The 13,145-nt window shown below is 32.2% G+C and overlaps 1 protein-coding gene across 1 annotated transcript; it reads left to right on the forward strand.

Moving 5' to 3' along the window:
* The first annotated feature begins 4,848 nt into the window (after nt 1-4,848).
* LOC119611152 lies at nt 4,849-7,640 on the forward strand. Its single transcript, XM_037966646.1, has one exon. It carries the CDS (start codon nt 5,151-5,153, stop codon nt 5,637-5,639), a length of 489 nt encoding a protein of 162 aa, XP_037822574.1. The 5' UTR covers nt 4,849-5,150; the 3' UTR covers nt 5,640-7,640.
* The last annotated feature ends 5,505 nt before the right edge of the window (nt 7,641-13,145 follow it).

Raw genomic sequence — 13,145 nt, forward strand, 5'->3', positions numbered from 1 at the left:
CAAACTGCATTTTCCGTCATAAGACGTGGAAAGACCAACCAGAAACTGCCCGCATAATAGTTTTTTCTGTTTTTAACCTTTTTATGGTTTTTTATATTGTGAATTGTTTAAACATTTTCTTGATTTAATTAAAAAAAAGAAACAACTAAAATTTTTATGAAACTCTTATTTCAAAACAAGAAGATTTCATTAGTGTTTTTATGAATAAAAGTGTTAAACCCCTTAAAAAAAACTAAAAAATTAACTAAATTTTTATTTAAAACATTAAAAATTACCCAATAAACAAAATTATTTCTATTTTTCAAATAGAGCAATTGTGTAAAAAAAAAATATAAATATAAACATTTATAAAATTCTAACAATTGGATTATGCTGAGGCTCCATTTTAAACGTCACACTAGTTTATTAACCCCTCGGAAACGGCATGTAGTAGCTAAAAAACAGCAACAACAAATAAACATAAACCAACAACACTATCAAAAAACTATGTTATTAACCCAAAATCATTGTGTGATTTGAAAAAAACATTTACAGTTTAATCAAAGATTCAATCAACGTATCATTTTCAATTTGGAATTGTATCACAAGAATATATTTTTGAAAAAATCCCTTCAAACGTTTTATAAAAAATCTAAACGTCAATATCTCTGCATAAAAATTTCATAGATCCAGTAAAAAACACACGCACACCACAAAGACCAATCTACAAAAATATACACACACATACACACTCTTGGATACAAATGAATAAAATTTGAAAAAGGTAAATTTTGAAATGAAATGTTTAAAATGATAATAAACATTAATACAAAAGAAAGTTTTTTTTTAAAGAGAAATTTTTGGTTTTTAAAGAAAACAAATAGAATTGAATTAGTTTTTAAATTAAATTTATTTAATTTTGAAAGTAAATTTGAACAATCATTTGTAATAAGTACTTTTTTTACATTAGGTGTAATACCTATATTTATGTCAAACTGTCAAGAAGCAAGTTTCTGATTTAAGCAAACTGTCAAATGTGTATTTTGACAGCAACATCTGATTAATACTTTTGTGTTGAATATGTATTTGCTAAACTTCTACTTCAGTTCTAATTAATTTCTACTTTAGCTCTAGTTCAGTTCTAGTTTAGTTCTAGTTCAGTTCTACTTCAGTTCTGGTTCAGTTCTGGTTTAGTTCTAGTTTAGTTCTTGTTCAGTTCTAGTTCAGTTCTAGTTCAGTTCTAGTTCAGTTCTAGTTTAGTTCTAGTTCAGTTCTATTTCAGTTCTATTTCAGTTCTAGTTCAGTTCTAGTTCAGTTCTAATTCAGTTCTAGTTCAGTTCTAGTTCAGTTTTAGTTCTAGTTCTGCTCTAGTTTAGTTCTAGTTTAGTTCTAGTTCAGTTCTAGTTTAGTTCTAGTTCAGTTCTAGTTCAGTTCAGTTCAGTTCTAGTTCAGTTCTAGTTCAGTTCTAGTTCAGTTCTAGTTCAGTTCTATTTCAGTTCTATTTCAGTTCTAGTTCAGTTCTAGTTCAGTTCTAGTTCAGTTCTAGTTCAGTTCTAGTTCAGTTCTAGTTCAGTTCTAGTTCAGTTCTAGTTCAGTTCTAGTTCAGTTCAAGTTCAGTTCTAGTTCAGTTCTAGTTCAGTTTTAGTTCAGTTTTAGTTCAGTTCTAGTTCAGTTCTAGTTCGGCTCTAGTTCAGTTCTAGTTCTAGTTCAGTTTTAGTTCAGTGTTAGTTCTAGTTCAGTTCTAGTTTAGTTCTTGTTCAGTTCTACCTTAGGTCTAGTTTAGTTTTAGTTCAGTGTTAGTTCAGTTCAGTTCTAGTTCAATTCTAATTCAGTTCTAGTTCAGTTTTAGTTCAGTGTTAGTTCTAGTTCAGTTGTAGTTTAGTTCTACTTCAGTTCTAGTTCTGGTTTAGTTCTAGTTCAGTTGTAGTTTAGTTCTACTTCAGTTCTAGTTTAGTTCTAGTTAAGTTCTAGTTCTGGTTTAGTTCTAGTTCAGTTCTAGTTCAGTTCTAATTCAGTTCTAGTTCAGTTCTAGTTCAGTTTTAGTTCTAGTTCTGCTCTAGTTTAGTTCTAGTTCAGTTCTAGTTTAGTTCTAGTTCAGTTCTAGTTCAGTTCAGTTCTAGTTCAGTTCTAGTTCAGTTCTAGTTCAGTTCTAGTTCAGTTCTAGTTCAGTTCTAGTTCAGTTCTAGTTCAGTTCTAGTTCAGTTCTAGTTCAGTTCTAGTTCAGTTCTAGTTCAGTTCTAGTTCAGTTCTAGTTCAGTTCTAGTTCAGTTCTAGTTCAGTTCTAGTTCAGTTCTAGTTCAGTTCTAGTTCAGTTCTAGTTCAGTTCTAGTTCAGTTCTAGTTCAGTACTAGTTCAGTTCTAGTTCAGTTCTAGTTCAGTTCTAGTTCAGTTCTAGTTCAGTTGTAGTTCAGTTGTAGTTTAGTTCTTGTTCAGTTCTACCTTAGGTCTAGTTCAGTTTTAGTTCAATTCTAGTTCAGTTTTAGTTCAGTGTTAGTTGTGGTTCATTCTAGTTTAGTTCTTGTTCAGTTCTAACCTTAGGTCTAGTTAGTTTTAGTTCAGTGTTAGTTCAGGTTCAGTTCTAGTTCATTCTAATTCAGTTCTAGTTCAGTTTTAGTTCAGTGTTAGTTCTAGTTCAGTTGTAGTTTAGTTTCTACTTCAGTTCTAGTTCTGGTTTAGTTCTGTTCAGTTTGTAGTTTAGTTCTACTTCAGTTCTAGTTCAGTTCTAGTTTATTTCTAGTTAAGTTCTAGGTTCTGGTTTAGTTCTAGTTCAGTTCTAGTTTGTTCTAGTTTAAGTTCTAGTCAGTTCTAGTTGCAGTTTCTAGTTCAGTTCTAGTTCTAGTTCAGTTCTAGTTTCAGTTCTAGTTCAGTTCTAGTTCAGTTCTAGTTCAGTTCGAGTTCAGTTCTAGTTCTATTTCAGTTCTAGTTCAGTTCTAGTTTCAGTTCTAGTTCAGTTCTATTCAGTTCTAGTTCAGTTCTAGTTCAGTTCTAGTTCAGTTCGAGTTCAGTTCTATTCTAGTTCAGTTCTAGTTCAGTTCTAGTTCAGTTCCAGTTCAGTTCTAGTCAGTTTAGTTCAGTTCCTGTTCAGTTCTAGTTCAGTTCTAGTTCAGTTCTAGTTCAGTTCTAGTTCAGTTCTAGTTCAGTTCTAGTTCAGTTCTAGTTCAGTTCTAGTTCAGTTCTAGTTCAGTTCTAGTTCAGTTCTAGTTCAGTTCTAGTTCAGTTTCTAGTTCAGTTCTAGTTCAGTTCTAGTTCAGTTCTAGTTCAGTTCTAGTTCAGTTCTAGTTCAGTTGTAGTTAGTTCTGTTCAGTTCTACCTTACGTCTAGTTCAGTTTAGTTTGGTTCTAGTCAGTTTAAGTTTCGTTTACTTCAGCTCAGTTCAGTTGCAGTCAGTTCTACTTCTAGTTTAGTTCTAGTTCAGTTCAGTGTCAGTTCTAGTTCAGTTTCTAGTTCAGTCTTTAGTTCTAGTTCCTAGTCAGTTCTAGTTCAGTTCTAGTTCAGTTCTAGTTCAGTTCTAGTTCAGTTCTAGTTCAGTTCTAGTTCAATTCTATTTCAGTTCTAGTTCAGTTCTAGTTCAGTTCTAGTTCAGTTCTAGTTCAGTTCTAGTTCAGTTGTAGTTCAGTTCTAGTTCAGTTCTAGTTCAGTTGTAGTTCAGTTGTAGTTTAGTTCTTGTTCAGTTCTACCTTAGGTCTAGTTCAGTTTTAGTTCAGTTTTAGTTCAGTGTTAGTTCTGGTTCTAGTTCAGTTTTAGTTTAGTTCTACTTCAGGTCTAGTTCAGTTGCAGTTCAGTTCTACTTCTAGTTTAGTTCTAGTTCACTTCTAGTCAGTTCTAGTTCAGTTCTAATTCAAATCTAGTTTGGTTCTATTGCTATTCCAGTTCAGTTTTCAATAGACCCTCGCTCTACTAAATATTTTATTTATGTATGTATATTGCTTATTAACACTAAAGATTTCTTTTAACAAAAAAAAAAAATCTACAAATTATTAATAAATTTTATAATTTTTTATTTATTTATAGTGCAAAAACCCCATTTAACAGAATAAAAAAATAAGTAAAATAGCAGTTAATATTTACTAAAGCAATAAACAGGAAACATTTATTAAAAAAACAGCAGCAAGTAAAAAAAAGCCTTTTAATTTAATAAAATAAAACAATTCAAGAAATAAAATGACAAATAAAATCCATTAAATAAAACAGCTGTTAATATAACAGTTATAAAACTACTATCAAAACAACAAGTTCTTTACAAGAAATTTAAAAACAAAAATTTTCTGTTTAAGTGACAACAGCAACAAATTAACATAAAATTACAGCAAAAAAGAGAAAAACAACTACAAAAACAAAACAAATAAGATTACAAAAGTTTCTGTTAACGTCCACTCAAATACTGTTAAATTAACAGTTGATAAAAAGTAAACAACAGTTTAGGGCAAAAGTTTAACAACAAATTAAAGAAAACAAACCAACAAGTGTTTATGGAAAATAAGAAAAATATTTAAAAATTTAAAAATTATAAAAAATCCAAAAAGTTGTGTTCATTATTAATAAAAAATAGAATTTAAAATCTTAAATAATATTTAAAAATAAGAAAATTAAAAAAAAATTTTGTTTAAAAAAATAATTTTTTCAAAAATAACAAAAGTGTAAAATGATAAAAAACGAAATTAAAAAAAAATATTGTTGAAATTAAAAAAAAGTTTTGTTAAAAATTTATAAAATTGTTTTACAATAACAAATATATAAAAAAATTAAAAAAAAATATCAAAAATTCAAATAATTTAACAAATTTAAACAAAAATATAAAAAATAAATAAAATCCAAACAAAATTTCAAAAAAGTTTAAAATTTATAAAAAAGTGCAATTAATTTCTTTAAACAAAAGTTTAAAAAAAATTTAAAATGAATATTTCGCAAAAAGTTTTAATTAAACAAAAAAATAAATTTAAAAAACAAAATTAACAAAAAATTTAATTAAAAAAATCAAGTGCTAATTCTTACTAAGAGCTTCCTTTTTAAAAAATTTCCCCTAAAACGTTTAAAACTTTTAACAAAATTCTTCCCTCTTTTAACGTAAAAAAGTTTTCGGTTCTTTTATTTTTGCGTTAAAAAGTCTAAATTTTCGTTTTTCCCCCTTTATTGTCCCCTTATTTTGAAGTAAAACTAACTTGAACTCAAACATGTCTACTGGTCGTCGTTTAGCTAAACGCTCTATAATCGGCACTAAAGTTTGTGCTCCCGGACCCGATGGTCTTTGGTATTCGGGTGTTATACAAGATGTTAAAACACCACCCTCGGCAACGGTAACTAGTGCAACGGCTAGCTCATCTAGTTCACCACCACAAGAAACCAAATACATTGTACGTTTCGATTTTAAGACCCAAGACAGTGCCATGGAATCACGTCGTGCGGTTAGTGTTCATATAAGTCCGGCTCAGTCGTTGCGTCGTAATGCTATGATTAAAGAATTTCTTGAATCGGATTTAATCGGTCCCGGTTTTCGTTCGATAATGGGTGTTAAACTGCAATCGGGTCAGCGTGTCTATTTAACGTATAATGGTCGTGAGACATCAGGAGATGTGATTACACATGATCACGAAAAGGATGAGGTTCTGGTGAAGATCACAACTATTGGAAGTGAGGTAAGTGATAAAGGTTTTATGTTTTAAAATTATATACTAAGATAGGGTCTAGTAGTGTAGGAATAAAAACTTTTTTGTTGACTCAAATGGTCGAAAATTTGGTTGTTTGAAAGATTCGTTACAAACAATCCTTTGAACATTCCTGGGTCCCAGGTAAAAATTAAATTTTTTCGGTTTGTTAGAGAGATGTAGGGAATGCATCTGAATGTAAGACTTAGCAACAAATAAGGAGGTAGTTTCAGATCTCAAGCGTTTATCCTTTTATCCGATCTCGTCTGTAATTCCTGGATTAACAGAAGTCTGTTCAAGAAAAGCTATTTCGTGCAAAAATTTCATGAGATTCTTTTGACTTTTCTCTTGAACAAAACTCTAGCTACTTATGATCTGGGTCGAACTTCTGTATAAAGTTTTGATCTGGAACTACTAGATGATTTTTAGAAGTCTATGTGTATCTGATTTTATTTATATGTGTATCGGATTTTATGTCCTTATTTAGCGTCTCGAGAGTGGACTCCTATAAGAGGTTTTAGCTTCAGTATTTAACTTTAGCTTTAGATTTCAAAATCTCACCATATTCACCTCGTTACCTCGTTTTTCCCGGTGGAAAGAATCTATTAATTGGCTGATGCAAAAACAAAGTTCTTCAAGACATCACTTAAATTGGAAAGAAGTGGTGGAGTAACCTTTTCCTCAAAAATGTAAGAGAGATTCATTGGAGTTTTTTTCAAGCTCTCCTCCTTTGCTCTGGACAATCTGTGTATCCATTTCTGGGAACCTAACTTGCTTCACTCACTCACTACTACAAAGTAATGCGAACAATGCAATATTTTGCCCTGAAAATTCTAGCTTCAATGGACAAAGTAGGATCCTCTGGTCTGTTCGTGAAATCTTATTCATGTTCCTAAGCGATACAAACGATACAATCTCCGTAACCAATCTATGTTTATTACTCTTCTCTGCCTCGTCAATTTTACTAACCAAAAAACTTATAAGGGATTCATTCTTCTCTGTAGACTCTTCTTCTTTACTTAAATCATTCTAAGCATCCATTTTTTATATCTTAAGTTTCGATATTCCCGAAGAAATTCTTTTTATGCCTCGAAAATTTTAACTCTAACTGACAAAGTTAGTTTCCCTATCCAGTTTATAACAATCTACTTATAATAAACCTCTTCCAATTCGCTTTTGAAAAAGTCCAACTATCTCTTGAAATAAAGACCTACTGGTTATTTTTAAGAAATAGAAATACCTCTAGTCTGTCGGGACTATAAAAAGGTGAAGTCAAATGTATCCTCGGACTTTCTTTGGAATGATTTGACATGGGTTCGAACCAGGGAGTCTTATAATCTGGTACCAAGGGAACCAGTAGCCCATAGGGCAGAATTTCAGACTTTGTCTTGTCCCAGTTATTGGTCCCTTCGGACTGAAAGAGAAGAGAATGTTGGTTAAAAGATACATTGTAAAGTCTTTAATTCGGGATAAGTTCTGTGCTGTTGCCGAGACAACAGATATCCAGCAGAGGAGTGACTGTAGGTCTAAGCGGATGACAGAAAGTTCACGTACGAAAGTGAGAGGTTGAAGATATCTTTTGGGGTTAGCAAGACAGCACCCAAGATCTTAGCTCTGCGAGACCCTAATGTTAGACAGTTACATTAGATATGTTCTGAGATTTCATCTTGTAGGCCACAGAATCTGCATAGTTTCGTTGAAGAGTTGCCTAGAATGAATTGATGGTATCTGTGACCACAATGTCCAGTAAGTAATCCCGTTAGTACTCTGAGATCGCTTTTATTGAGCGCTAATAGCTTTTGGGATTTTCCCTTTGACAGTGTAATAAAACGTTTTGTCTGTCTGAGACCTGGTATTGCTTTCCAATGGCGAAAAAATTCAGATTTCACTCAAGAGTCACATTTAGCTATGGCGTATCCTCGGGGAATGCCAAAGATTAGTTGACGACGAGCTCCCCTATTTGCCAGAGTGACCCTTATGGCAAGGTACCCAACACAAAGTCAGTTTGTTATGTTTGCCTAACTCATTGAGTGACAATAAAGCCTTGAGTGATGCTTGGCTATCCAACATTATAAAAATGCTTAATCCCTGGTTCTTCTCCTAACACACACCCTAGCACAAATAAAGATGGCATATATTTGTGCTTGAAAGATTGAAGGATACTGTCCAAGGGGGATGGCCTTTGGAAATTGGGGCCACAAATGCCCGCTCCCGATTCGCCGTTTATTTGTTTGGACCCATCTGTGAACCAAACTTGATCAGCTTTTTCTTGCCATCAGTCCATTAGTCCCTAATCGGTATAATAACCTCAAATGATCGAAAACCATAGCTGGTGACCCACAGTCAGCATTTCTAATGTATGGGTCATTTATGAATAGTATAAGTATACTCAACCAAGACCCCAGTTTTCATGTTGGCAATACCTAGTAGGCGAATTGCTGATCTGCAAGTTTCTTCCTTGATAAGGTGGAATATGCAATATCTTTACGGGTATCTTTAAGCTGTAATGAATAGGATTTTGAACTTAACTTGTAATGATGAACCAAAGAGATTCATTTGGATCATATTAGTTGATGTTCCCTTGATTTGGGATATAAACCTGTGACTTCACAATAGCTTTTAACAAAACCTCTTTGCGGGTCTGTCTAATCGCTTGAACTTGGTGTCCAAGTACAAAAAACATTTCAATTCATTTCTCAAGAAACATCCAATTTTCTTAACTTTCTCACTCATTCATCAATTTCACTTAGAATAAAAAACCCAAACGTTTAAGTCGCGGCCGCACTCAAAAGCTAAACATTAATCAAATTGAACATTGTTTTTTAAAAGGCCTCCACCAATTAGCATTTTTACACACAAATAAGATTTAAGCAGCCCCCGGAATAAATACATTGTGTGAATGTTAGAGTGGGTGGGTGTTGGTCGTCGTTGCTAATGATTTTGTGTGTTATATCCAACGGGCAGAGTGACTGACTGTTAGTGTGTATAGTTGCAGTTTTCTAGAGTTTGATGAGATGCACTCGTTTAAAAACAAACACTATGTACTCGTTTTCTTGGACGTTTTCAATTTATTTCTTTTTGTTGTTGCAGTAGTAGCAGCAGTTTGTTAAATGGTGTGATACCAAAACCATGGCATTTAAAAAGTACAACAATAACAACAAAAACATTGCAAATATATGTATGTATATTGGTATCTATGTCAAGGTTAAAAAGCTTCGTAAAAGTGCAAACAACAACAACAACAACAAAAACAAACAGAAAATAAAAGTTAATAGTAAATGTATTTAGTATAAAAGTGTGAATGCACAATGGCTTGGGTGTGTGCAAAAAATATCACCATCTACTACACATATTCATACATATCTATTCTTAAACGTTGAATGCAATTCTTTGTTTTTTTCTATTCCATTTTACTTAACATTTTCTATTGTGTTTTTCTTTACCATTATTCTATGTTGAACTTTAAGTGTGGGCTTTAATCAATTATGCTCATGGAAATGTCCTCGATGGGGTTTCACAAATCAAAAAACAGCACAAAAGCCAGTAAATAACAAAAACAAAAGTTAATTAAATAATATTACATTCATTTGCTTGTAGTGAGAGAACCCAACTTCTAGCAGCATGTTATTAGAAGCCGGTCAGTAGGAGTATTTTTAACATGTTTATTTTTGTTGTTAATTTGAAGAATTTATGAGATTTCAAGTAGTTGTTTGCTAAATGTAAATGATTTATTAAGAAGTGGTTAAAGTTCTTGGAAAATTGTATATTTGTCACTGTGATGTTTTTTTTTTCATATTGAGTAATATTTCATTAGAATAACGAGGGTGGTCGAAGAAGGTGCTTAATATAATAACTGGGCAAATTTTACTCATTCTAGTGTAGGGTTAAAGTTGGCATGGTGGAATATTTACGATGATACATTTAAACGTTTAACAAAAATTGCCAAATCTTACTAACATTTCTCCAGGGTCGAAGGCCACATAGTGGAATATTTGTGATTATATTAAGAGGTTCAGTTTTAAAGAAAGAACCTCTTTAAAATATAATAAGGTCTGTTTCCCTTAATTGGATTCAATCCATATGCACACATTTTGTAAAACATTGGGCCCGTCAATTGGTGACTGATGAACAGGTTCTTTTTAATTTTGTTCATTTAGAACTGATTCTTTGAAAGCGTTTCAAGTTACATAATTCGTTAGTTAGTTAGTTAGTTAGTTAGTTAGTTAGTTAGTTAGTTAGTTAGTTAGTTAGTTAGTTAGTTAGTTAGTTAGTTAGTTAGTTAGTTAGTTAGTTAGTTAGTTAGTTAGTTAGTTAGTTAGTTAGTTAGTTAGTTAGTAGTAGTTAGTTAGTTAGTTAGTAGTTAGTTAGTTAGTTAGTAGTTAGTTAGTTAGTTAGTTAGTAGTTAGTTAGTTAGTTAGGTAGTTAGTTCGTTCGTTCGTTCGTTCGTTCGTTCGTTAGTTCGTTCGTTCGTTCTTTTCGTTCGTTCGTTCGTTTTCGTTCGTTCGTTCGTTTTTTCGTTCGTTCGTTCGTTCGTCGTTTCGTTCGTTCGTTCTTCGTTCGTTCGCGTTCGTTCGTTCGTTGTTCGTTTCGTTCGTTCGTTTCGTTCGTTCGTTTCTTCGTTCGTTCGTTCGTTTCGTTCGTTCGTTTTCGTTCGTTTTCGTTCGTTCGTTCGTTCGTTCGTTCGTTCGTTCGTTCGTTCGTTCGTTCGTTCGTTCGTTCGTTCGTTCGTTTCGTTCGTTCGTTCGTTTCGTTGTTCGTTCGTTCGTTCGTTCTTCGTTCGTTCGTTCGTTCGTTCGTTCGTTCGTTCGTTTCGTTCGTTCGTTCGTTCGTTCGTTCGTTCGTTCGTTCGTTCGTTTCGTTCGTTCGTCGTTCGTTCGTTTCGTTCGTTCGTTCGTTCGTTCGTTCGTTGTTCGTTCGTTCGTTTCGTTCGTTCGTTCGTTCGTTCTTTTCGTCGTTCGTTCGTTCGTTCGTTCGTTTCGTTCGTTCGTTCGTTCGTTCGTGTTCGTTCGTTCGTTCGTTTTTCGTTCGTTCGTTCGTTCGTTCGTTCGTTCGTTCGTTTCGTTTTCGTTTCGTTCGTTTCTTTCGTTCGTTCGTTCGTTCGTTCGTTCGTTCGTTCGTTCGTTCGTTTCGTTCGTTTTCGTTCGTTCGTCGTTCGTTTCGTTCGTTTTCGTTCGTTCGTTTCGTTCTTCGTTCGTTCTTCGTTCTTCGTTCGTTCGTTCGTTCGTTTCGTCGTTCGTTCGTTCGTTCGTTCCTTCCCCCCTCTTTTCTCCTCCCTTCTTTTTCCGCCCTTTTCTTTCCGTGCCTTCCACTATAAATTCTAATATTTTCAAATTATAATTTTTAACAATTCACGGATGCTTCTTAAATTTATTTGCATGTGTAGTGTCTATTTTTGTTGTTGTTTTTTCTAATATTAATAGTTTTTCTCATTGTTATTGTTGGTGGCGTGCCTGTCATATGGGATGAAGTGTATTTTTTCTATTTCAATTCAAAAACCCCATTCCCCAGTTATTATTGTTGTTCCTATATTGTACTTGTATACACAATCTATTTGTCATTTCACATGCTGTACAAAGTGTCAACAAGTTACGTCAGAATAGAAGCTCAAAAGAGAAAATAAAAACTGAAATAAAAATAAATACAACAAAACTATAAACACGAATACCTACAAAAACAACACTAGTATTTAATATAGGAAAAACAATAGACGTTAGAGCAGTTTAATAAACAACAATGCATTTGTAATCATATACACATCTATACAAATGTAAACTTACATTTTTTACATTTACGGTATATATTTGATATCACAGCAACAACAACTATAAAAATTAATAATAGACTTTATAATTTACACACTCACACTTTTATTTACCCTGCCAGCAATTTTGTAGTCGACTACGAGAAAAATTCACTTCTAGTTTACTTTTACAGACTGACTATAAGCTAACTACAATGTAATGCAGAGCTGTCCCCAAATTTTGTATTTGGCAACGTAAAGAACCGACTTTTAAATACTAACTACAAGCTAACTATAATGTAATGCAGAAGTGCCTCAAAATTATCTGGAAAGAATTAATTATATTTCAACATGTTTTCTCTTGTTTCTCTATTATCATGATTTTATTTGTTAACTTTAGTAGACTGACTATAAACGAACAACAATGTAATGCAGAAATGTTCCAAAATTTGGTATTTGTTAACGTAAAGACTAGCTACAAGCTAACTATCATATAATGCGGGAGTACCCCATAATTATCTGGAGAGCATTTTGTTTCGACATGTTTTCTCATGGTTCTTTATTATTTGGAATTTTGTTTTACATTTTTGTCATTTTCTTGTATACGTTGTGAAATTAGAGTCAGTAAATTGGAAAAATTAATTATAAAAGGTTAAATATTTCAAAACTCGGTTTATGGATACCGGTGTTATTATTAGTTCCCCTGCAGAAAACTGTTGTCTATTAATTTTAACGAACTAATATCATAACTTGTATTAAAGGGAAATGTAATTTAGATAACTAGGAGTTAAATTTTAACTATTTTAAATAAAATGTTATTAATTAATACAGTAGGGAATACAAAAGAAAACTATTACTTGACTTTTCTGAAACTAACTCTAAGTTAGTTAATAAAGAGTTACCTTTAAGCCAATTTTTTAGTAACTAACTTTAAGCTAGTTGAAAAGTCAGAGTCGGACAATTGACTACTGCGTAGGACATCGCCATGTTAAAATAGTCAGTTGGTTCCATTAAGAATAATCCAAGAATCAACCATAACTAGTTGATGAAAAAGTCGGCTTTTAATGCATTTAAAGTTAGTTGAGTTGCTGGCAGGGTATACACAAAAATTTCTTCATAGAGCCGGTCTACAACTACAAAACAAACTCAAACTATTAGAAAGACAAAAACACAAAACTATATGGGAAAAACAACAATTTCAATGATGACGTTTTATTTATTTTCAAGATCATTTTGTTATTGTTGTTGCTGGTGTTTATTTGGTCTATGTATAAAGAAAATTATTTATAAATTTATTTTTCTATAAAAATTTATAGTTGTTTTTTCTAGTACTGAGTAAAATTGTTTTAAAAAGGGGAATTGTATGTGAGTACGGAGGGATAGGAAGAGAATGTAACTAAGTAGCTACATGTTGCTCTTAAAGTTCATAAATAAACAATTATTTTAATTTATTGTATTTATTCTAGCATTTCGTAATTAAAATAGATTTTATAATATGTTTTTAATTTTATGCTATTTCTTCCGACAATTACAAGCTGGCAACATTTATTTGTTTACATTTGTTTGCTTTTTTCAGGAACATGTTTAGAAACAAATGTTTTTATGGGAGTTTTGGAAATCTAAGTTTAGGAATCTATCTGGGGAAAATAATGTCCCCAGAATGTTTAGAAGCAGTCTACTCTATACACACAAACATTATCTAAATTCCTCAATATTTCATTTAAATTCCATACAAGATTTCTAAAATCAATCACTTTTTTGTCAAAAATTTTTTACAAAATGCA

Source organism: Lucilia sericata, unplaced genomic scaffold (genome assembly GCF_015586225.1).
Source record: "Lucilia sericata isolate MDLA Ls3-8-SP2 unplaced genomic scaffold, ASM1558622v1 Contig001377F_arrow, whole genome shotgun sequence".
Lineage (NCBI taxonomy): Eukaryota > Metazoa > Arthropoda > Insecta > Diptera > Calliphoridae > Lucilia > Lucilia sericata.